This window comes from Mauremys mutica, chromosome 4 (genome assembly GCF_020497125.1).
Source record: "Mauremys mutica isolate MM-2020 ecotype Southern chromosome 4, ASM2049712v1, whole genome shotgun sequence".
In the NCBI taxonomy this organism is placed as follows: Eukaryota; Metazoa; Chordata; order Testudines; family Geoemydidae; genus Mauremys; species Mauremys mutica.
Window position 1 is genome coordinate 39,342,486 of NC_059075.1, and position 23,198 is coordinate 39,365,683.

General features: G+C 47.6%; 1 protein-coding gene across 50 annotated transcripts in view; it reads right to left on the reverse strand.

Moving 5' to 3' along the window:
* The window catches only part of NRXN3 (neurexin 3), a 1,517,918-nt gene that overhangs the window by 485,583 nt on the left and 1,009,137 nt on the right, over positions 1-23,198 (reverse strand). For 2 of the 50 annotated variants that reach the window (XM_045016795.1, XM_045016794.1), the window contains exon 1: positions 17,065-17,356. The exons of 47 other annotated variants lie outside the window; for them this stretch is intronic. In XM_045016795.1, coding sequence (XP_044872730.1) covers positions 17,065-17,308 — 244 coding nt within the window. In that variant the 5' untranslated portion in view covers positions 17,309-17,356. Of the gene's footprint in view, positions 1-17,064; positions 17,358-23,198 lie in introns of those variants that run through there. One more of the 50 variants, XM_045016796.1, reaches the window with a different exon arrangement.

Sequence of the window (23,198 nt, forward strand, 5' to 3'; positions counted from 1 at the left end):
GGATGCTGCATTGTGACATCACCACATTCTGCCCAAGCATGACGACAACCCATCCTGACACAGGAAGACAAGGAGTTTTTCTTTTAGGACAAGCCCCCTATTGGGCCACAGGGTGGGAGTTGCAGCAGAAAGTGGTATAAGGAGAGGCTACCCCAAAGCCTCTAGGATTTTTGAAGCATCTCCATATTCTTGACAGAATTCCTGTAACTATGACGTTCAACCATGTGAATGCCTGCAATTGAAACAGCCACCCCAGAAGGTGCCCTTGCATCCCACAGCAATGCTACAAGGACAAAAGAAAGGGGTCACTGGAGGACAATCAGAATAGCTGTGAAATGGGATAGAAGAGAAACAAAGAGCTCACTGAGAAACAGCGGCATCTTAGCTCAGCTTCCCCAGGGAAATATATTACACACACATAGCCCCTAACCCTTCTCAGCATCTGAACTGAGCTTCCCTATGGACATGCATTACACATACATAGCCCCAACTCTCAACAGACACACGAAAACCAACACACAGGAAAACCAGACACTGCTTCTGAGCTGCACCACGCTTCTTTGAGGAAATATATTATAAATAGCACTTCAGACATTGCATTTGAATAGGGTTGAGTTTTCTATGGAAATATTATACAGACACACACACTATTTTAAAACACAGTGTGGATCATCACAGGTAGCAGTACAACAACCCAGCCTTTTAACTGTAATAATTTATTATGTACCTGTTGTGGTGGCTTCCAGGCTTATTAGACCATACAGTCCAAAAAAACAAAAACAAAAAACAATTTACCAAGGGGTGTGGTGGATTCTCCATCACTAGGAACTTTTAAATCAAGATTGAATGTTTTTCAAAAAACACATGCCCTAGTACAAACAGGAATTAAATTCGGGGAAGTCCTATGGGCTCAGTTAGATAGGAAGTCACTCTAGACGACCACAATGGTCCTTTGGGCCTTAGACTCTGAGTTCAGATCTAAGAAGAGTGCACAGGAGTGACCCTGCTGATAAGATCTGATACTTCATTTCTTTTTTACTTTAGTTAGGCTGTTTATTTCCTCCAGCTGCAAATTGCCTGTGTCCTTAGTTGAGAGCTGCTTTGTACTTAATAGATCTTTGATGATCCTTCTCTCCTTTTATTTCAGATTAAAAGGAAAGGAAAAATGGGAACTATATCCTTGACTGATTTATAGTTCTATTTAAACTCACTCTTCCTCCTCATCTCTCTGTTCCCTCCTCTTTCCCTTGCTGGCTGAAACTGCCTCTACTATTTAGCTCACAACCTCTGGTCAAATGGATTGATTGAACCCTTGCAGAAAGAGCCTCACTTGGTGGTAGAAGTGAAATAAGGTAAGAACAAGGAACACTGCATGTAGGTGACAAGCCTTGGATGATGTTCTGCCCCTTCTCTCCCCCTCCCCTCCATGGGCCAGAGGGAGAGACAGGACCGTCCACTGTTCTTTATTGCAATGATGGAGTCACTCTCACTGGGGGTTGTGGATTCAGCCACTCCAAAAAAAATAGCAGTGACTGAACCAGGAGAACACTAGGTTTTAACCCTGGAGTCCAATAAATCAAAATTCCCCTGACTGTGTGATCTTATCTGGGGATGGGGTCCCAGGGTGAGGATGGGCTGAATGGAAGTATGACTATCCTACTCCTCATAGCACTGCAGGGATGAAATCCCACAGCCAGTGGCACAATGTAAAAATGCTACAAGATGTTACGGTGCTGCTGTGTCTGCTGAATACAAGCTCAAATATTTGAGGCACAGTTTGGGTGCCTCCTTCCAATATATCAGGGGTGGCCAACCTGAGCCTGAGAAGGAGCCAGAATTTACCAATGTACATTGCCAAAGTGCCACAGTAATACATCAGCAGCTCCCCATCAGTTCCCCCCCGCTGCTCCCAGCGCCTCCCACCCACCGGGAGCCCCACCGATCAGCGCCTCCCTCTCCCTCCCCCACTTCCCGATCAGCTGTTTCATGGCATGCAGAAGACAGAGGGAGCGAGGGCACGGTAAACTCAGGGGAGGGGATGGGAAGGGGTGGAGTGGGGGCAGGGCCTGTGGCAGAGCCAGGGGTTGAGCAGTGAGCACCCCCCGGCACAGTGGAAAGTTGGCGTCTGTAGCTTCAGCCCCGGAGTCGGTGCCTATACAAGGAGCTGCTTAACTTCTGAAGAGCCGAAAGTGGCTCCAGAGCCACAGGCTGGCCACCCCTGCAATATATTATGAGATGAGAATGATACTTTGTTTTTCTGATGTCACTGGTCACTCTAGGATCTCAGAGTGCTTTACAGGCATACTTACTCTCACTGTACTTGTTACTATCTCCATTTTAGAGAGGGGAAAATTGAGGCACACAGCAGTTAAATGGCTTACTTCAAATATCACACAGCAAGTCAGTGGCAGAGCTAGGGAGAACACCTAGGAGTCCTTACATCCCTTCTCTAACCACTAAACACTCCTTCACTTGACAGCTTCAGCTGCTGCAAAGTGACTGTATGAAATCCTGGCCCTACTGAGGCCAATGGCACACCCTCTGTGTTTAACTCAGGGCTTGGCTACACTGGAGAGTTGCAACGCTGGTGGTTGGTTTACAGCACTGCAACTTAGTCACCGTCCACACTTGCAAGGCACATACAGTGCTGCATCTCCCTGGCTGCAGCGCTGGCTGTACTCCTGCTCTGTCTGGGTATAAGGATTGCAGCGCTGGTGATGCAGCGCTGCTCCGCACGTGTGGCCACCAAAAGCGCTGTAATTGGCCTCCGAGGTATTAGGAGGTATCCCAGAATGCCTGTTCAGCCACTCTGCTGTTTTGCTGTGAACTCCGGGCTCCCGGAGCTGCTTATCTAAAAAACAAACACAGCTACTGTTTGCTCCAGCAGAGGCAGGCAGGGGGATTCTTTTGGAATGTTCACAGCTAGTGTTTGCTTGAGGAGAGAAGCAACACGGCGGGGGGTGGGTGGGATGGAGGTGGGAGTCCGTTTTGGAGCAGCTGCTTATCTGGTCTGAAGGCTATTTGCATTTAGTGAATAAGAGAGGGGTGGGGGAAGGGGTCCAAACTTTTAAAATGATTGAAGGTTGGTGCTGTGTATCTTCCAGTCCTTAGAACTTGCAAGGCAGGGAGCTGACACAGTGTCAGCTCCAAAAATCCACTCTCTCTGTCTCCCCCACACTCCCTGTCACACTCCACCCCACCCCCCTCTTTTGAAAAGCATGTTGCAGCCACTTGAACGCTGGGATAGCTGCCCATAATGCACCACTCCCAACAGAGCTGCAAATGCTGCAAATGTGGCCACACTGCAGCGCTGGTAGCTGTCAGTGTGCCCACACTCCAGCGCTTTCCCTACACAGCTGAATGAAGACAGCTGTAACTCCCAGCGCTGCACATCTGCAACTGTAGCCAAGCCCTCAGTAGAGTTAAATATCCCCCCTTTAAGAGAGATCACACATCTGAATGGCTTGGCTGCAAGATGCAACCTGAGTAGATGGCTTGATAACTAGGGCACAAACTGTAATTTAGTTAAACCAGTAACACCACTGACTAAAAGGGAGTAAGCTTGAATTACCATGAGCAGAATTTGGCCCCTAGATCTTTGGCTCTGAATGCCTGATTTCTTTTCCTAAATCAGTACAATCCAGCTCCTTGACTGAGGGGGGAAGCCCCCTCAGCTTTCTCTGCTGTAGTTTACTGCAAACACTGCCAACCTAACTTAGGATACTGCCTGATCTCACATAAGCAAGTCAAGAGTTACCTTAACACCTGCAGGCCACAGGAAATTCTTTGTGAGTCTCACATTTGCAAATGCAAACAAAAAACCCCAAAAACATAAAAAAGAAAAAAAAACCACCTCTGCTCTGCTTCTCCTTCTTCCCCTTATGAATTGCTGAATGAATCTCTCAAGGAAAATTAATTTCTTTGCCTTTTCCTTGCCTCTAATGATCTGCCTCTGAACGCAAGAGGGCACAGGAAAAGGAGAACAGACTCAGTGGTGAGCTAATAAAAAGTGAAAAGGCGTTCAAAGCCATCAATATCTTTGCAAAACTAGCCTGATGGAAATGTGTTGGCCTGCATGCAGGGGAGGGAGACTGGAACAACTGGCAGCAGCCGTCATTTGATGGCAACAAGGAGACATGATGGAGGTGTCTTCCCTTCACACTCTCAGGATGAGGGGGGAGGGAGAGGAGGAGCCAGATGGCCAGGTGATGGCCATGTTCACATAACAGGATCTAGACAATGATCCAGTCCCAGACAAGGCTTCCAGACCCTGGGCTCTGGATTCTGTGGAAGCCCCACTGGCTATTGCAAACAGCAGACTGATTCAGTAGTCAATGAATGAAGAGCTCTTTTTGGAAAGCCTAGGGCAGGGCACCATACACTATGGCAGAATGCAACACACACAAGAAGGGTCAACATGAGGTAGGTAGGTAGAAAGGAAGAGCAAGCAAGCTAGTTCTTTAGCTGCTGTTGTGACTCCTTCATCTCACCAGGCTCCAAGACTCCAGAGTGCTATAGTACAAAAAGCACAACATCTATATAAAATGGTGATACCCGGAGCTCAGAGCACTTTCTAGAGAATTAGTAGCTGTCTGAGAGTTTATTAGGTAACATTCTCAAGTGGTCACCATTTCTTAGGGAAGTAACAAAGGATGAAGCACATGGAGTTTGGAGGCCTGATTCAAATGAACACCCAAAATCCAGAATGCTCCTTTAGATAATCAGAATCTCCCCATCTACAAACCACACTGGAAATTCCATGGAAAAAGGTCGGCCTGCAAGGATTTCAGAGAGTATGGAGGCAGGCGAAAAAAGTGAATCAAGCTTCTTTTTGTCAAAAGTTTAGTTTGATTTTCTGGGTGAGGGTTCAGGTCGGTTCTTATTTTCCCCAAAGCTGCTCAGCCATCCTGCAAGGAAGTAAGAGGGACCAAAAACATTTTTGCTAAATGAATTAGCCTATGTATACATGCCATATGAGGCTTGCCTTCCAGTCTGAAAGTGAGCAGAGCTGCAAGTTTCCACCAAAACGGTAACGAAACCCTGGAGTTCAGGCTTTCCCAGCAGAGTTTGCAAATGCTCTGTGAGCTGAGCAAGGAGAGATTATCTGTAAATGGTTAGACTTCTTTATATGTCTATTGTGTTACCTATCAGCTCTGGGTTCTTGAGGAACCAGGGTGCAGTACTCAGCCTGCCTGACTCATAAAAGACCTTCCCCACCAGCCTCTGCTTGAACCAAAGCTGATCAGAAGAAAGACTTATAAAAAGCAATGAAAAGGCAGTGGAAGACACACCTAAACCCCTCTGGACAAGGGTGACAGGATAAGGAAACTCTTCTAGCCTTGTTTGCATTCAAGATGGGACAGGGGGGCATCTCTATTAGCATACAGAATGGAGAACAGAGATTCCAAGGCAAGAACCGCATGGAACTCTGGGACCAGAAAAGCGGGGAAGCACTGCATGATGGGGGATCTCTGCCCCAGATGTTAACGAACCCACGCCTGCACAGCTCAGTAGTTGTTAATGAACCCAGTAGTTAATGAACCCAGCTCAGTAGTTATCAGACCAATTCTAGTAATAAATCCTTTATTGGTATCCAAAATACTGAAGCTGCCTAATTGCATTTTGAGCTCCCTGGAAGGAACATCGCCCATAGCCAGGAATGATCAGTTCCTATTGTTTAGCCTGAACAAAACAACTTTGGTATACTCCCTTGAGCTATCAGTTTACCCATAAACAAATCTTGTGTTCTCCCTTGAACCATTGTTCTTTCCCTACAAAAAATCCTACCCATGCTCAAGTAAGTGCTCTGATGCCTGGATCCAAAATCTGCATCGGTTCCATTGGGACTTCATCTTCTCCTGACTGATCGTGCTGGGGGCTCTGCCTGTCTCCAACACTCTGGACCCTCAGCTACCACCGCCACCTGGGAACTCTGATCCATTCAAGCTTCACAGAGTGGTGAGAACCCAGCTCTCTCTCTCTCTCTCTCTAGGTATAGTCTTCTGACCATGACTTGCGTAATCAGTTATAGTTTTCCAAACCTGACTTTATAATCAAATTTAAGTTAGAATTAATAACATAACTGTTTTCTTTGTTTGGCTCCCCTTGTATGGTTATTAGCTGGCAATAAATAACATTAATGGTTAAGCTGATTGCTTCTCTCTCTCTCTCCCCCCATTCCTCCCAGGGAGTTTTTTGGCTTCCCCATTCGCTCTGTAGCAACGCTCCTCGTACCTAAGCTAAAGATCCCTGCAGCGCCCAAAAATTCTGTGGGGTTTGCTCATCAAGTGGGTTACTACCAGAACAATTGGAACGTGAAAGTGGGGATAGGGACGTGCTGAATCTGGGGCATATGAGGGTAGCAGCTTGGAAGTGCTGCTCGATCCAGCCTGCTCAGATGTACTTTATTTCGTGTGGTGCCCATGGCATCTGAGGGTAACAGCTTGGAGGTGCTGTTTGACCAGCCTGCTGAGTCCCAGGGCATATGAGGGATCAGCTTGCGAGTGCTGATTAAACCGGTCCTCTCAGATGTGCTCAGTGTGAGTCTCCAATTATGGGGCTGGAAGGACCCAGCCCTGGGGAACCTAGGTCCTGCAGGATAGCTCCATTGGGAGGGAACTTACAGAAGGGAGAAGTAGAGCTCCTTATGAGAACACAAGTGACACAAGCAGTACATTGATAGAATTACAGTCCCCCTCCCCCCTCAGAATAGTAACCCTAATAAATGAATGTACTCCAAAGTAACAGGCAAATCTGGTAACAACTGAGGAGGGTGTAGCTTGTATTTTCTTCCCAGATAATAGTTCTGGAATAATATCACTTCAAGGGCAGCACAGGATGACAGACTGGCCCCATAATTGTCTTTTCTAACACTGTTCAACAAACTCACCCATCAAAGAGTAGCTTGAAGCATCATACCACAAACAATGGCTGTCTGCCTTAGTGTCAAACCATGGTCATCAGTGGAGACGGAACCTAGAAAATTCAGCATCAAAACCACAGGCCATCTGTCTAGGTACTTGTATGGCTTCCATCACCATGGTATCTCTACAACTTGAGGTAAAGGAGCAACTCTGGTAGATGCACAATAAGTAGCAGGGTGTTGTGATCCCAGGTGCCAGCCACTAGAAAGAGTTGTGAGCACATGCAGAGAGACTCCATATAAGCCTTCCCTTTCAGGTTCAGATAACTGGTTCCTCTAGTAGTCCAATATGATGATTAGGAACAGAGCCATGAAAACCAACCACCCCCACCTATGAGACAACTGCTTTATCTTGAGAGAATGAATTTAGTCTCCACCCCAGAGGAGGTGCTTCTAGAGCAGGTTGAGGGCCCCTGATGGGCAACATGGGGGAAGATTGCCCTGCCACTGCTCTGATGTGCCTGCTCTGTGACTATCCATAGTCTACCCATGGATAGACAGCTGGCTAGATCGTCGGACTCAACGGGTAGTGGTCAACGGCTCCATGTCTAGTTGGCAGCCGGTTTCAAGTGGAGTGCCCAAGGGTCGGTTCTGGGGCTGGTTTTGTTCAATATCTTCATTAATGATCTGGAGGATGGCGTGGACTGCACTCTCAGCAAGTTTGCAGATGACACTAAACTTGGAGGAGTGGTAGATAAGCTGGAGGGTAGGGATAGGATACAGAGGGACCTAGATAAATTAGAGGACTGGGCCAAAAGAAACCTGATGAGGTTCAACAAGGACAAGTGCAGAGTTCTGCACTTAGGATGGAAGAATCCCATTCACTGTTACAGACTAGGGACCAAATAGCTAGGAAACAGTTCTGCAGAAAAGGACCTAGGGGTTACAGTGGACGAGAAGCTGGATATGAGTCAACAGTGTGCCCTTGTTGCCAAGAAGGCTAACGGCATTTTGGGCTGTATAAGTAGGGGCACTGCCAGCAGATCGAGGGATGTGATCATTCCCCTCTATTCGACATTGGTGAGGCCTCATCTGGAGTACTGTGTCCAGTTTTGGGCCCCACACTACAAGAAGGATGTGGAAAAATTGGAAAGAGTCCAGCAGAGGGCAACAAAAATGATTAGGGTGCTGGAGCACATGACTTATGAGGAGAGACTGAGGGAACTGGGATTGTTTAGTCTGCAGAAGAGAAGAATGAGGGGGGATTTGATAGCTGCTTTCAACTATCTGAAAGGGGGTTCCAAAGAGGATGGCTCTAGACTGTTCTCAGTGGTACCTGATGACAGAACAAGGAGTAGTGGTCTCAAGTTGCAGTGGGGGAGGTTCAGGTTGGATATTAGGAAAAACTTTTTCACTCAGAGAGTGGTGAAGCACTGGAATGGGTTACCTAGGGAGGTGGTGGAATCTCCTTCCTTAGAGGTTTTTAAGGTCAGGCTTGACAAAACCCTGACTGGGATGATTTAGTTGGGAATTGGTCCTGCTTTGAGCAGGGGGTTGGACTAGATGACCTCCTGAGGTCCCTTCCAACCCTGATATTCTATGATTCTATGATTCTAAGGTCAGTCTGGTGGCACAGCTTGCATGAGTGCTCTATATACTAAAAAAAAACAAAAAAACCAGCATCCAGGACTCTCTACCATGTGATATTCAAAACAAGGGAGCAGGGCTTTCTTTCCCCCCAGCAACATCACATGACAGTCTGCTTCATTCACCGCACCCGCTTGACCTGTCACAGATATGATGACTGCTGTGCAGTCAAGTATCGTTCACCCACCCTATGCCCAACAAACAGGAATGTCAAGAGACAAAGGTGTGAAAGAAAGATGTTAGGGTAAAACCCTAACACTGGTTCAGTTCAGTATTGTCGTCTATCAACCTGCTATGCACGTTTAGCAACTACTGTAGCTCACACTGAGTTCATTTTCATTTTAATATACCATACGAAAAGCAGCCTAAATATATATTCCCAGATCTAAAGTGTATAATCTGTAAACTATAGGAAAAGGCAGATCATTTCCATTAGTTTCTTATGTAGCAAAAACCACAATTTACACCCAAAGCATATAATTATATTCAAATTCTAAAAGACAGTGTTGGAAGTACTTTAAATTCATAGTTTGGGGGAAAGTCACTCAGGGGTATACGCAGTTATGTTTTAATGTGCAAAAACAACACGCACACACAAAAAGAGAGAGCAAGAGAAGTAATTTGAGCAAACGGTGAGGGGGCCATGGCAAATTACAGACCCACACTCCCAGTGCCTGTTTGGAATTCTGAGCAGCCAGCGTTCCATCGTAAAACATTCTTGCTGTTCCTTTGAAAACAACAAAGGTGGCAATTGTGGCTAGACCCCATTCAGACTTCAGAACCACGGCGGAAAACACTGCCAGTCTCCGTGTCCAGAATTCAAAAGTGTCCTTCCTCCTCCTCCGGCAGGGTTTGATCTCGGCTACTTTTTTGGGTTGCCAAAGCACAAGAGTAATAAAGGGACTTTTCACATCTATCTTGCTTCCTACCTAGGATTTCAACGCACACTAATGGACATAGCAGCTCAACCCTGCTGGGAGGTAGGTCACTGGTGCTGTCTGCATTTTAAAAAAGGTATAAAGCAGAGACAGGGAACAGGAGTTGTCCAAAATCACACAACAAGACAGAGCCACAGGCCAACTTGAAGTTTACACTGTAAACTTCAAGACCATCCTTCCTCTACTTCAAATTTAATATTCATGGAAGCTAGAAACGGAAAAGATCTATTAGATCTTCCAGTCCACATCTCTGCCAGTGCAGGATTGATACTCTGCACAATTTAAGCAGAAAGCAAGTCCTCTTTACATCATAATGAGTGGAAATGGAAAAAGATGCAATAGCTCCTATCCAGTCCATTTCCCAGCCAAGACAGAATATTCAGTATTGCCGTTATTCCCCAGTGTTTTGATCAATTCTGTGTTAATTTACTCAAGCTATGGGGCTTCCACCACCACCGCCAGATGAATACTCTCCACTTTTAAATGTTCCAGCAAGAGATGACTGTCTCCCATACCAGCTCCTGCTTGAAGCTACAGTGGAGTGTGGACTACAGTGCTTATGGCATCACAGCATGTTATTATGGTGACAATCATAACATTGCTTACGTATTTTGATGCCACTGTAGCAGGTTGAAGGAACAAGAAAAAAAAAAGAGAAAAAGCTGGCTGATGACTAACAAAATTTCCTTTAGTCATTCGTTACAGTGGAAGAGAAAATGACGACTAACACAGAAATCTTAACAAGATTGTAATTTTTTGTAATTATAATGATTGTATAGTGTGAGTATAAGTATCTTCCAAAGTAGCAGAAAACTGTTTTACAACCTAAAACTGATAAACAAACTACACATCAGTATTACCTATCTTTGAAACACAGCCATCTCTGGCATGGAACATAGCAGCTATTTCACAGCTCAGAGCAACACTGACAAAAAGCAGAGAAGATAGCATGAAGAAGGACTCACCAGCTAACTCAGCGGGAAATATAGGGAGGAAGAAAGCTCTGACTTAATGATGACTCAGGACTAACACACCTCACTCTTGCCCATACCCGTATCGGCGGGTAGCCATCGATTTTTCGGGGCTCGATATATCGCGTCTCATCTAGACGCAATATATCGATCCCCAAACACACTCCCGTCGACTCCGGAACTCCACCGGAGCGAGCGGCGGTAGCGGAGTCGACACGGGGAGCCGCGGACGTCGATCCCGCGCAGTGAGGATGGGAGGTAAGTCGGAATAAGATACTTCGACTTCAGCTATGGTATTCCCGTAGCTGAAGTTGCATATCTTACATTGACACCCCCCCCCCGTGTAGACCAGGCCTAAGGAATCAGAAACTTTGTATGTTTCCTCTGAAAGGGGGCACCTCCAGCAGCACAGAGTCCCCTTGCACCATGATGGAGTAATAGTTCAGAATTAACTCAGAGTGCAGAGGGTCATTTACTAAAACAATACCATCTGGTCCTAGCAGCACCTGAAGTTTTTTTTGCTTGGTACTGTGACTCAGGAACCCCTTAATGCCAACTGGCAAAGGGGTTACAGGAATGTCCTGATTCTGGTAGGTACATCCTCGTTCACCAAAGAATGTCATGTGAGGTCTTAAATGAACGTGTGGGTTCCACTGGTCATTAATATCATTCTGAGATGTATGTGTACAGATACATAGAAGGAGTTATGTAGATTTACTGAAAATATGTTTTACAGGCACAGTTGGCTAACAGGTTTTCTGTCAGACAAGAGAGGTTATTCACCTGTCTCTGTCGGGTGTAAATCAAGCACTTTAAGCTAACACAGTGAATGTCTATTTACATACAAAGACAGCAGAGAAATGTGAAACCAACAGGAAAGCAGCACACAGGAAAAATAAGCCATGAGCGTTGGGGGAAGGTTATCCTGACTCTGGGTACAGAGACTGAACTTTAGAGATATAAGAAGGCAAAGATGACACCGCTTTATCCTGTACATAAGTAAACTGGCAGTGTGTTTACATTCATAAAAATGGGATCTCAACCAACCTTGGCTGAAAGGCTGCAGAAGACATTGGGTGAAATAAAACTTCTTTAGACAAGAAGTTTACCTGTTAAGTTTAGTCTCTAGAAAGCATGTTATGGTTTTGTTTTAGATGTAGCCATTTGTATCCAATATTCTCACTCATTCAAGATTCAAGCGGTAATGTATAACAATAAACTTGTTGTTTTCACTTTGAGTATCTCTCAGGGCTGTTATATTAAGCTGGGGCTGATTCTGAGTTAATCATACAAACTGGTGTGTACATTAGTCCTTCGGGGACTGCAGATCTGGCATTTCTGTGAGTGTTCAGAGGATAAGGGCACTGGATACTACAGGGGAATGTGTCAAATGCTATGGATCAGGAACCAAGTCACTGGCTGAATTGTATGGGTAAGGCAGTAGGGAGAGTACTAGCAGAATTTTCATTAGCAGAACTGGAGGAGAAGCCAGAACTAGAATAGTAGGAAGTGCAGGTCAGAATTGGGGTGCCCTGGCAGAGCTGTGTGGGAAGTTTGCACAGCACTGATTTGGGATTAGTTCCTCATTTGCACAAACACGAGTTTTCACTCACCAACTGAAAAAAAAATTAGCAGTATTACAACCCTCATAAATGCTTCTTGTAAGGGGACTATACATGGCAGGATTTGTGAGAAGTGACTAAGGCCTCGGAGTTGCCACCTACAAGTTATGGTGACTCCTCGCTGCCAATCCTCACAAGAAGCCCTCGCATTTCACTGTGACTCGCTCTACAGCTTGAACAAGCCTGGTCCTTGCAAGGTAAAAAACACCGCCTCTTCCCCAGCCACCCCTGCTGAGCAGATCCGAGGTCCTGGCCCTCCCACACATGGTGTCACGCAACAGCTCTGCACGCCCCCCATTTGCTGAGGAGGGGGGGGAGAAAAATATGGCTGGAGGGAGAAAAGGAGAAACTGAATTAATTAATTCATCACTAAAACAAAATACATACAAATCTTATTTTATCTGTCAACCAGTGGCACACATTATACAGCTGCCTTGTGCAGGCAAAGAAAAAAAACAGAGCAAGGGACTGGCAAGCCACTGGTGCAGGCTTTGGGAAAGCAGCTGACCCAGCAGGGGGCTAAGTAGCTTCATGGGGGGGGGGATTAGCTGTTCTGGAGTGGATGAAATCTTGCCATATCTGGGCTGCAGAAGAACCAACCCAAAACTTAGCTGCACTATGGACTTCTTTTCCTGTCTCAAAAGCTAGGTCCCAGAAGCCCCTTCTGCAGCAGCTGGGGTTGTATGGCTTTCCCTCAGGCCAGAGATCCCACTCTGCTTTGGAAGGTCCACACCCAGAATGGGGCATTTCCCCATAACTGTAGAACTGGCTTTGCTTGGCATTGTTTGCTCACTTGCTGACACGGGTGTGCACCTGGCTCAGAGAATCATTGTACAGAGACCAGCTCCCCTATATACTACGCTGTACCAAGCTTCAGCATTCACAGGTTGCAGCTAAGAATGTGGAAAAGCAGCAGCTTGGAAATTTCAGCATTAACCCTTACAATACTGGCACTGAGCAGACTGCCAGCTCAGGTCTCCATCCTGCACCACTGAAGTCAATGGAAGTTTTGCCACTGATTTCTGTGGAAGCCCTAAAGCAGCCCCAAAGAAAGACATGGGGGGACATGTATTCATTTATCTAGAGCAGTGGTCTCCAAAGTGTGTGTAGGGGGGTTTGCTTCGTCAGTCTGGGCGAGAAACAAACGGCATTTTTTTTTTGCTTTGGCAAAAATGGTAGAGCCAGCGCGGCAGGGGGTGTGTGCTCAAAAATTTTTTACTGATAGGGGTGCGCAGTCAAAAAAGTTTGAAGACCACCGATCTAGAGAGCTATATACTATGATGGCTGCCTTCTATGGGACAGAGGTTTTCCACACTGATTGACAGTTTCTGATATCTGTTACTTGTATATGCATCCAAAGATTGAAGAGACTCAGAAGAGGTTGAAGACTCAGAAGAGGTTGAGGAGATCAAGTTCCTTCTAAAACTGCTCTCTGGATAGTCACAGCTTGGTTTAGGCAGTACACATGGGGCACTGGGGATGGAAAGGCTCTGAAGGGCTAAACTGCTTGGGGAATTGAGGCCTGAGCCTGCCCCAACTATCAATTTTAATGGGATCAGGATCAGGACCTTTAGTTTCATCCACCAAAGAAGAAATCAAAATTCCAGTAAACACAGACAGCCTCTTTTCACACATACGCACACACACACCCCGCCTCCCTGAGTTCTGACTCTGCAAAGCTGTCACAAGTCCAAATTCGAAGTGCCTCTATCGTACAACATGAAAGAAAAACACAGATATAAACCAAGCCTGTGTTTTGGTAGAAGACCAGCTGTCTTCATGGTCCCTTTCTCCCTCTCACTCTTGCTCATTCCCAGAGGGGGTTCCATGCCAACCTTCCTGTGTGGCATGATTGGGGGGAGGGGGGATCTCAGGCTGGCTCATGTGTTGGCATCAGCTCACAGAGCCCTCCACTTCCCTTGCCTTGTTACTGCAATGAGGGAGCAAGGAAAATGCCCCAGGTCCCTGAACGAAACTGAGGACAGCTTTTATCTTCCACTGGATTTGCTGGCGTTTGGGGAGGTGGTGAAGCTGGAAGAAGGGGTGAGGGCTAACAGTGCCAGATCTAGAGCAGAAAGGAGGCTATTTACACCCTCATGGACCATTCTCTGCCACCTTTATCAGGGCTACTCAGTAAAACATTTTGCTCCATATGTTAAATCCTCACTCACAGGTGGTCTATGAACCAAACTTCTCCGCAGAAACTGACACACATTCAGCTGAAAAGGTAGGGCTATAGGACAAAGAACACAGGCATAAGTGCTGGAACTAGGGTTGCTACCCCTGGCTTGAAGTGTATTCCATCATATACAGGGTTTACAGTTTGTTTCAATGGCTCTCAGCACCCCCACTATACAAATTGTTCCAGCATCCCAGACCACAGGGTGCTCTGAATGAGGAGGGGCAGGGTACCTGTTACAGCTATTGGACAGACTGGGTTGGAGGGAAAGGAAGCCAGTGACTAGAAGAGAAGGGGATGCTAAGGACTGAGCACAAGCAGAGCTGTGGTAGGGATCAGGACTGGGATCAGAGGGCACACTGGCAGAGCTGTATACAAGGTGCAAAAATAGAATAGCTGGGAGTGCTGCAGGTGAGAGATGTATTGAGAGAGCTGTAGCGGGAAACCCAGAATGGGAATAGCAAGGGATGCTACATAACAGGGCTAAGCTGCCATTATGTGGGGATTCGGGACTGAAAACACAGTGGTGCTGCAGGTCAGAATGGTGCATGGCCAGATCTGTAGATATGGGTAGGTTAAAAAAAATGCTGCTAGTTCTCTCATTACTTTAATCATCAGCCTCAAAATTGAAGGACAGAATATCTAGACATTGCACATAGAGCCAATCAATGCCACCTATTGAACTCCATCCCCATTCACTGAACCTCACATGAGTGTTTATTATTATTCATTATTTATTATTAATTATTAACCATGTTTATTATGGTAGTGCCTAAGGACCAACCAAGAAGGGGGCCCCACTGTCCTAGCACCGTACAAACAGAACAGTTGACAGTCCCTATCCCGAAGAGCTCACAATCTAAACAGACAGAGCCTGGGTGGGGCAAGGGCTGGAAATTTGGGAACACGCAGTGAAGGAAGGGATGGCAGTGACAGAAGCATTGCTGGTGCTCCGGTCATTTCCCAGCCTTCAGCAATATGCCAGAGCTGCCTTGGCCTTGGTAGAGGCAAGATGCTAAAGAGCCTGGAATTCACACCTTGATGCCCTGCAGTGGGTCTGCAACTTTCAGCTGCAACTCTGGAGAAACTCTTTCCAAAAGGCCAGGCACTCAGCTGCCTGGGGCTCCCTGTCCACTGCCCAAATCCTCCTGCTTGGAGGCAGCCGAGTGCAAACGGGCAGGCAGGCTTAGAGGGCGCTGAGCACTTGCCGCAGGGCAGGAGAGGGAAAGGTGCGCTGGGCTGGGAGCGGGGAAGAAGCCGTTTCACTTGCCCCGGCCAGGCTAACACTCCTCACCAGGGCAAAGAGGAGCAGTTACAGCAGAGCAGGGCGCACGGCTGCCACGGAACCCAGCTCTGCTCGCATTTCCAGCGCTCCCGTTTAACCCTCCCCGGGGGAACGCAGGGAAACCAGGAGCAGCGCACACAGCCCCCAGCCTGGCAGGTTTACACCAGCTCAGCATTGCTCAGCACGCCAGGGAGCACAGGACTGGCCAAGCAACTCTGCGTCCCCCCCTTTCACCGCGCTGCTCTCGCCTTCCTTCCTGCCCCAGTTCTCCCTCCTCCCCCGCTCGCTCTGCCGGGCTGCATTTAAATACAGTTCCTATTATTGCCTCTCCCCGGGTTTTTCAGGGAGCCAATACCAGGCACAGCAGGGATCAGCGATAACCCAGCGTCAAGAGCAAGCGTTTCCCTTTATGAGCCCCCAGCTGCTTGACAACTCCATCAGATAAAACGGAGAGACAGCGAGCGAGCAGCCAGTGCTGGCATCGCCCCCTCCCTTTGTAGCTTCTCTGACACTCGCCCCAGCGCTCAGGGCTAGAATGCCGTGGGGAAGGGGGGACATGCAGAAATCCAGGTCCCAAACACACCAGAGAGGGTCAGGGCACGTCTCCGGAGAAGGCCCTCTGCTGTACATCACTCACGCTGCACCGCCCCGCCCTGTTAAAGAGGAGCCCGGGGTAAACTCGCATCCCCTTCTAACTTGCTAGACCAAGTACAGCCCTCAGACCCTAACGAGCTGCCGTTTTATGGAGACGGTGTCCGATTGCATCGCACAGGGCCGGAGATAGGGACGCGTAAACCGACTCTGTCCCCGCTCTGCCCGCCAGGATGCGTGACTATGTCCACACACACACACAGCTCACCTCCAAACACACATGGACTCCAAACACCGGTCTGTTTCCCCGAAGAGAGGGGGGGCCATGCGCCCAGCATGTCCTAACCTACAGCAGGGTGAACGGAGCCTGCTCATGCAGACCCGTGATCCAAGCTTCCCACTTCGGCACCAGCAGAGCGAGGCACAGTCGCAGTACATGGCCAGAGAGCTCTCGGATTTCAGGAAGATCCGCTCTCAAACATTAGGCTTCCCAAAGCAACTGATACCACCACCCCCGGCTCCGGCTCCCCCTCCCCGGGACCCAGCCCCACCGGCACACTCGGCAAGAAGAGCGGCCGGGTCAATTTCACTCCCAGCCCCAATCGCCGGCTGACCAGCTGCGTGGGACTTTTCTCACAGCCCTGACGCCGCTAGCGGTAAGTCCCTCCGGCTTCCCAGCCTGGGAGTGGGGCTCACGGCTGGGCAGCCGAGGGTTAAACCCCCAGAGCAGGACAGCTCTGATCTGCCTGGAGAAGTTGGCAGTTTTAAGGAGGTTTTCCATAAAAGCGGGTTTTGGGGTGGGGGGGACGAGGAAGGTGACAGAGGTAAATAAAAGGGGATTGGAGGAGGGGAGAGAAAAAAAAACAGCCCCGCAAGAGAAAGTCAAATTCTGTTCTCAAGGCCCCCGTCCCCTGCATGCTACAGCTGTTCTGAAGAAAAAGGTTAGAAGGAAACAGAGTGAAAACCCACCGTGTCCTCCTCGCAGGGAGACAGGCGAGCGGTAGATAGAAATAGGCACAGAGTGGTGCTTGCTGCCGTGGAAATGCTGCTCATGCTGAGCCTGAGACACAGACGAGGAAGAGGAGGCAGAAGAAGCCACGTTAGAGGAACTCCAAACCGAGCTGACGATACATCCCCAAAAGAGGGAGCACATCCACAGGGTCCAGGCGGGGTGGCGTCCTGGGCAGATGCTGGGGTCTATTCTCAGGTGCATGGTCAATGCACTGGGCACCTACAGACGGGTAGTTTGAATTCCAGCCGGGAAGACAGAATACGGTTCATGATGTCAAGGGGCCCATCCTAGCAGAAGGGAGAGTCACTTCCAAGGTGGGAGGGTGTGTGCCTGGGAGGGGATACGAGGGGAGGAGAATGGGGGTTGGGAGGGAAGGTTAATAAACAACTACACGCAAAAATTAAAGGTCGATGTTTCCCAGGGCTGGCTCTACTGTGCCAGGAACCCTGCTGCTGCACCAAACCGCCAGGAGGGATCAGGAAAGCCACACATGTCAGGAAGAAGGATCCTGGATCTTTCCCTTGTCAGGTTCCTCCGGGATCATAGATGACTTTCCCTGTCTGTGATCCTTGCCTCTCACTTAACAGGAGAGGGGCAAAAGAAAAAAATAGCCAGAGACCCTGGGAAGGTTTTTGATTTTTTTTATCCCAATTAAAAGGGGTTTCTGTTGCTTCTCCACTTGCAAGTGTTGCAATGCAGAATTGCTAGGCGCACACACACAAATCTGGATGGGTATCCTCCTTCCTCTGGATCCAGGCGGCAGGGAACTCAGTGAGAGAGAGAGAGACAGAGAGACAGAGCGAAGAGGAAAAGAGCAGGGGAAGAGGAAAGAAGTCCAGAATCCACAGGAGAGACAGAGAGCCTTAGGTGGAGCAGGATGCTCAGGGGGCAAGTGTAGGCAACCAGGAAGCCCAGGTGAAGTGAAGAGGGGACTCGGGGAGCCAAATTCACAAATGGGCGAGCCGCACGCAAATAGGCTCACTCCAGAGAGCGAATCAGTGAAGCCCAAACACTCTGCAGAGGCAATGGCTGGTTCATGAGAAAGGAGGGGCTGGAGTAGGGGGCTGACGTCCCACCCCCTCCATTCATATACATCTTTCTCTCACTCACACTCCTTCCCTCCCTCTCGCTCTCTCCCTGGAATCTACTCTAGCTAACGAGGCTTTCTTAACGGCTATTTTTCTTATACTGAAATCATAATGTAAGTCACAACTTGCCTCACTAGGGCCAATGCAGGATTGTTCCCTGAAGTCCATCTATTACTGCAAACAAATGCACAATAAAAAATAAATCGAGACAAAAGTCATGAAACAAAACCCCGAAGCCAATCCCCATGCAGGCACAGGAAGACAATCAATTGCGGATACTGACCCAGACCTTTCCGCCTCTGAACCTCCACGTTTAAAGGGATGGTTCTTGAAAGGAGTAGCCAGGCACATCCTCCCCTCTGTCTGCCCAATTGTTAATGCACCTGTCACCACAGGCTCCAGCATTCGCGGAGCTTCAGTATAAATAGAGGCGAACCACACAAACGTAGTTGCGAGCCTGGTTTTCAGACATGCTGAGCACCTACAACTCCAACTGAAGTCCGTGGGAGCTGCAGGTACTTAGCAAATCTGATAGAAATCGGGCTCTGTGTGTGTGTGTGTCCGTCCTCCTGGGGTGAAATCAGGGGGGAGAATTCGCCTGGTCTATAGCTACACAGGGGAGAGATGATCTGACATGCCCGAGCCCCACCGGGCACCTGGGCACAGTCCAGCCCCATCTCATCCCTTTTCCAATGGCTCTGCAATAGAATTACAGTATTTGTATCCCCAGTCACTGCGGGGAGGAAGAAAGAAACGAGGCATCTTTCTACCACGGGCGAAAGAGCAGAGCGCAAAGCAGGAGGAAAGGAGGGGAAAAGCCTTTTCTCTGAAACTCCAATAGGGAGAGTGGGAGCCGGCAAGATTCCTCAGCCTCGTCCGTGCTGTCAATACGCAGCCTTCTGATCAGAAGGAGAGAAATTCTCTCCCCTCTCTGCCCCCGTTTGTTTGGCATCAACAATGTGCCAGCAGCGAAGGGAAAGGGAGAGCAAAGAAAAGGGGAGGGGGAAGGGAGAGTAAAGAAAAGGGGAGGGAGAGACACTGCCAAATGTTGTGGCCATCTGTGACTCAGGGAGGAGGTTTATACCGGCTCCTCTTCAATCGGATCTCACCGAGGGTATGCACAGCTCAGGAATGATGCACCAGTGACTGGGCGGATAGGAACTCTTTGGAGTGCGGGCCATGCAATCTAACTTTGAAGGAAAGCTATAGGAAGCAACAACGCTGCATCAAAATGCTTTGAAGAGATCTAGAGAGTTCGCAACAGTAGCAGAGGGGGAGAGTGAAATTACCAGGCGCAAGCTGTAGTGTGGGGAAATGTGTTTTCTGCTGTGATTTGAAATTAGTTGGCGGAATGGACAAGCTGTACAGATGCAATCTACTGCAGATGCAGAGCAGAAGGCTCTCCCCCCAGCAGTTTTAAGCACAGTACATAAGCACATAACAACGCCCTTTATTAACTGGAAGTATCTTCCTAGCTTTTGGATATTCTGCTAGATAAAGGCTTATGTGCCTTCAACTACCTTCTTGCACCAGAGCCATGCGGCAACCTAGACTCACTATGCTCATTAAATCTCTACATTGTTTTTATATAATGTTGTTTGTTATGTTTCTGTCACAGTGGGCTGAGTCCAAACCAGTGTGGTTGCACTGACCCCTCAGGGAGTCAGAACCTTAGCCAAATGGTCAGATTTTGCCTTTCACAAATAATAATTCTATTCAGTAGACACAGCACTCTTCACTCAGAGCCTAAACTGCATATCAATTTGCATTACAAACATCTCCATTTAACACGGGGAAGCTGAGGCAGACAGGTGAAGAGATTTGCACAAGGTCATTCAGTGCATCTGTGGCAGATCTAGAAATAGAGCCAAGGTCTCCAGACTCCCATTTGGGAGCCCTAACCACTAAACCTCCCAATAGCATCATTATTAGTCACCACCCCTGGCTCATAAATAAAGGAACCTCTCTGTATGTCTGAGAACTTGCATTCTGTTGTCCTGGGGAGGGATGCACAAACAACCAGAAACCTACTCAACTTATGGAAAAAGTCTACTAATTTCACAGTTATTTATCACACAGTCCGTGTTTTTGGAAATCGATTTTGATTTGATACAGCGCAGACATAAGGCATTTTTAGATGGACCTCAGAGCTACTTCACTGATAGGCAGTTGAGAGGATTGAGAGGATGATACATTGTGATCATTTCAGAATGGGCAACTGGAACCTCACACCTGGAGCTCTTAGTTTAATGTGACATATTTGTCATTTATGTTCTAGTTTAAGCTATCTAAAGCAGTGGCTAGAGCAGTCAGGAACTCATCACTGAAGGTTGAAGTCTTCCAGAAAGCAGAACTATTCTAGTTTGCATTTATCTAGCAATCATGCAGGGAACTTGAAAAGCTTAACAAATTAATTAAGTTACAAATAAATTAATTTAGCCTTACAACATCCCATGAGGGGGGTATTATCAAAGCTATGCAGACTGAGGCACACTGAAGTTAAATGAGAGAGTGGAACAACTGGGAATAGAAGCAAAGAGTCTTGACACTTAGCCCTGTTCTAACCATTAGACTACACTGTCTCCCAGAGATTGTTACAGAGCCTATGAGCCCTGTCTCCTGTTTAGGCACTAGCCCCCAGTCCTTTTCTCCCAAAGTTCTGACCCACTCAATTCTAAGGTATGATCAAGTACAAATTACAGTATCTTGAAGTGTTTGTCGCCTCATCAGATTGTGAGGAATTTAGTCATTCTCTCAGAAAAGATTTAAAAATGTAGCCCATCACCAAACAGCTTATTTCTAAAATACAGACAATATATTTTAAAATAACTATCCCAGCCAATGATCAGGACAATACAAATCTGCTGTTTCATGCCCACATTTCCTCTCAGTGGCTAGTGTTCAGAAAGAGACAGAACTAGCCATATTACCAGCTTGGTCACTAGTTCCCTCAATGACAAGTGATGGCAGGTGTAGAAGTTTTAAAAACGAAGGGCCTGATCCTATTCCTGCAGAAGCCAATGGCAACACTTTTTAACTTCCATGGGAGCAGAACATGTCTGAAGAACGGTACTAACATTAGCGGCAGATACAGGCACAACCTCTGGGAAATGGCAGGGGAGTTTCTTCTCCCTCTCCTCCCCTCCAACTATGCTTGTCCTAAAGCTGGGGTAGAAAAATAGAAAGACTTCTTCCCCTTTCTGTAAAACACCTCCTGCTGTTAATCCCCATTCAGTGCCCTCTTGGACCACCCTATTCTCTGTCTTCCCATGACTTTGCTCCTATTTGTGCCAGTCGACTCCCAGGCTGTTGCAGCTGGCACAGCCTGCAGGGGGAGGAGGACAGGGCACAGACACTGCAGCTGTCTCTTATCCTGTCCTAGCACAAGCTCAGTCCCCCACACTTACGCTACGTCTATACTTACCGTCCGGGTTGGCGGCTAGCGTTCGACTTCTCGGAGTTCGATATATCGCGTCTAATCTAGACGCGATATATCGAACTCCGAACGCGCTCCCGTCGACTCCGGAACTCCACCACTGCGAACGGCGGTGGCGGAGTCGACGGGGGAGCCGCGGACTTCGATCCCACGGCGTCTGGACGGGTGAGTACTTCGAACTAAGGTAGTTCGAGTTCAGCTACGCTATTCGCGTAGCTGAACTTGCGTACCTTAGTTCGACCCCCCACCTTAGTGTAGACCAGGCCTTAGGCAGCAGTAGGCTACAGCATGGGAGGTAGATGGTGGACAGGAGACACAGCAAAGAGTTAGGTCACCAATTAAAACTGCCCTACCCTGGGTCAGGGGCTGCAGTGGACATGACTGCCCCCAAATAAGGGAGGTGCAGAGCACCTCCCCTTTGTCTCCATTTGGCTAGAAACTGGTGGACCAGTTGCCTTTGGGAAACAGGAGAGGGGCAGAGAGAAACAACCTGCCCATTTTTCTTTTAAGGGCAAAACTGTGAAGGCGCTATAAATCCATCAGTGGGTTCTGATGACACCATACAGCATTGGAACGTCACCCTGCCTTGCTTTATTAGGTGTCAATGGGTGAATTTACTGCTCTGTAGTTCACAGTCCACCCATTTATTTAGCACCACCATTGCAGGAAGAGGGCAGATTTCAATTGCATTTTCCCATCTTAGGTGATAAGAGGAAGTTTATCGCTACAATGGGCAGTTTTAACAGCACCGTTCCCAAGGGATTTACTTGCAAAGGAGATTTGTAGTTTTCCCAGATGCATATGAGTTTGGTGCATGAGAGATTTGTTTTGTAAAATGAGTTTATTCTTTAAATGGGAGTGATCTCTCTCTCTATCACGATCCAATAAGGTTCATAGTCATAAGTTTAAGTTGTGTCAGGTAAGAATACAACATTTCAGATGCTTGTGTGTCTGCAGAACTGGGATGGATGTGTCAGGGAAAGAGGCTCCCTATGATTGGAACCACCATGGGGATAGTTGGCCTTCTGACAGTTTGCTGTGCTGACCAGATCCACAAAGAGCAGCAAAAATGAAAAATAATGAAGAAGAAAAAAAGTTACACCTTTTGGAACCTCAGAAGGGATCTGATTTGTATCTAGTTCTGGAAAGGGCCTACTTGTATAGTTTCTAACAGATCATGGCTGTCAATCACTCTGAAAGCACATGCGCCTAGCTTGTAAGTCAAAGGAGAATCCCCATTAGCTTTAGCAGAACTGGGTCTCTGACACATGGTCAAGCAGTTCTGATTCCATAAAGCAGAGGCTAGTGGTGACACATACACATTAGCCCATTCATTACTCTATCACTGGGATAAGGGAATCAGATAGACTAAGCACTGACTCAAAACCTCTCAAGGTTCAAAATAATCCACTTCATTTAAAAAAAATGAATAGAGAAGAGGGTGGGAAGAACAATTTCTAGTTGTGATCTTTATAGAAAGGATTGAAAAAAGTGAGATAGGGATGGGGCTGCATGCTTTAGAGAGCTTAGCACTGGATATAGACTCCTTCGCCTCTTGGTGCCTGGA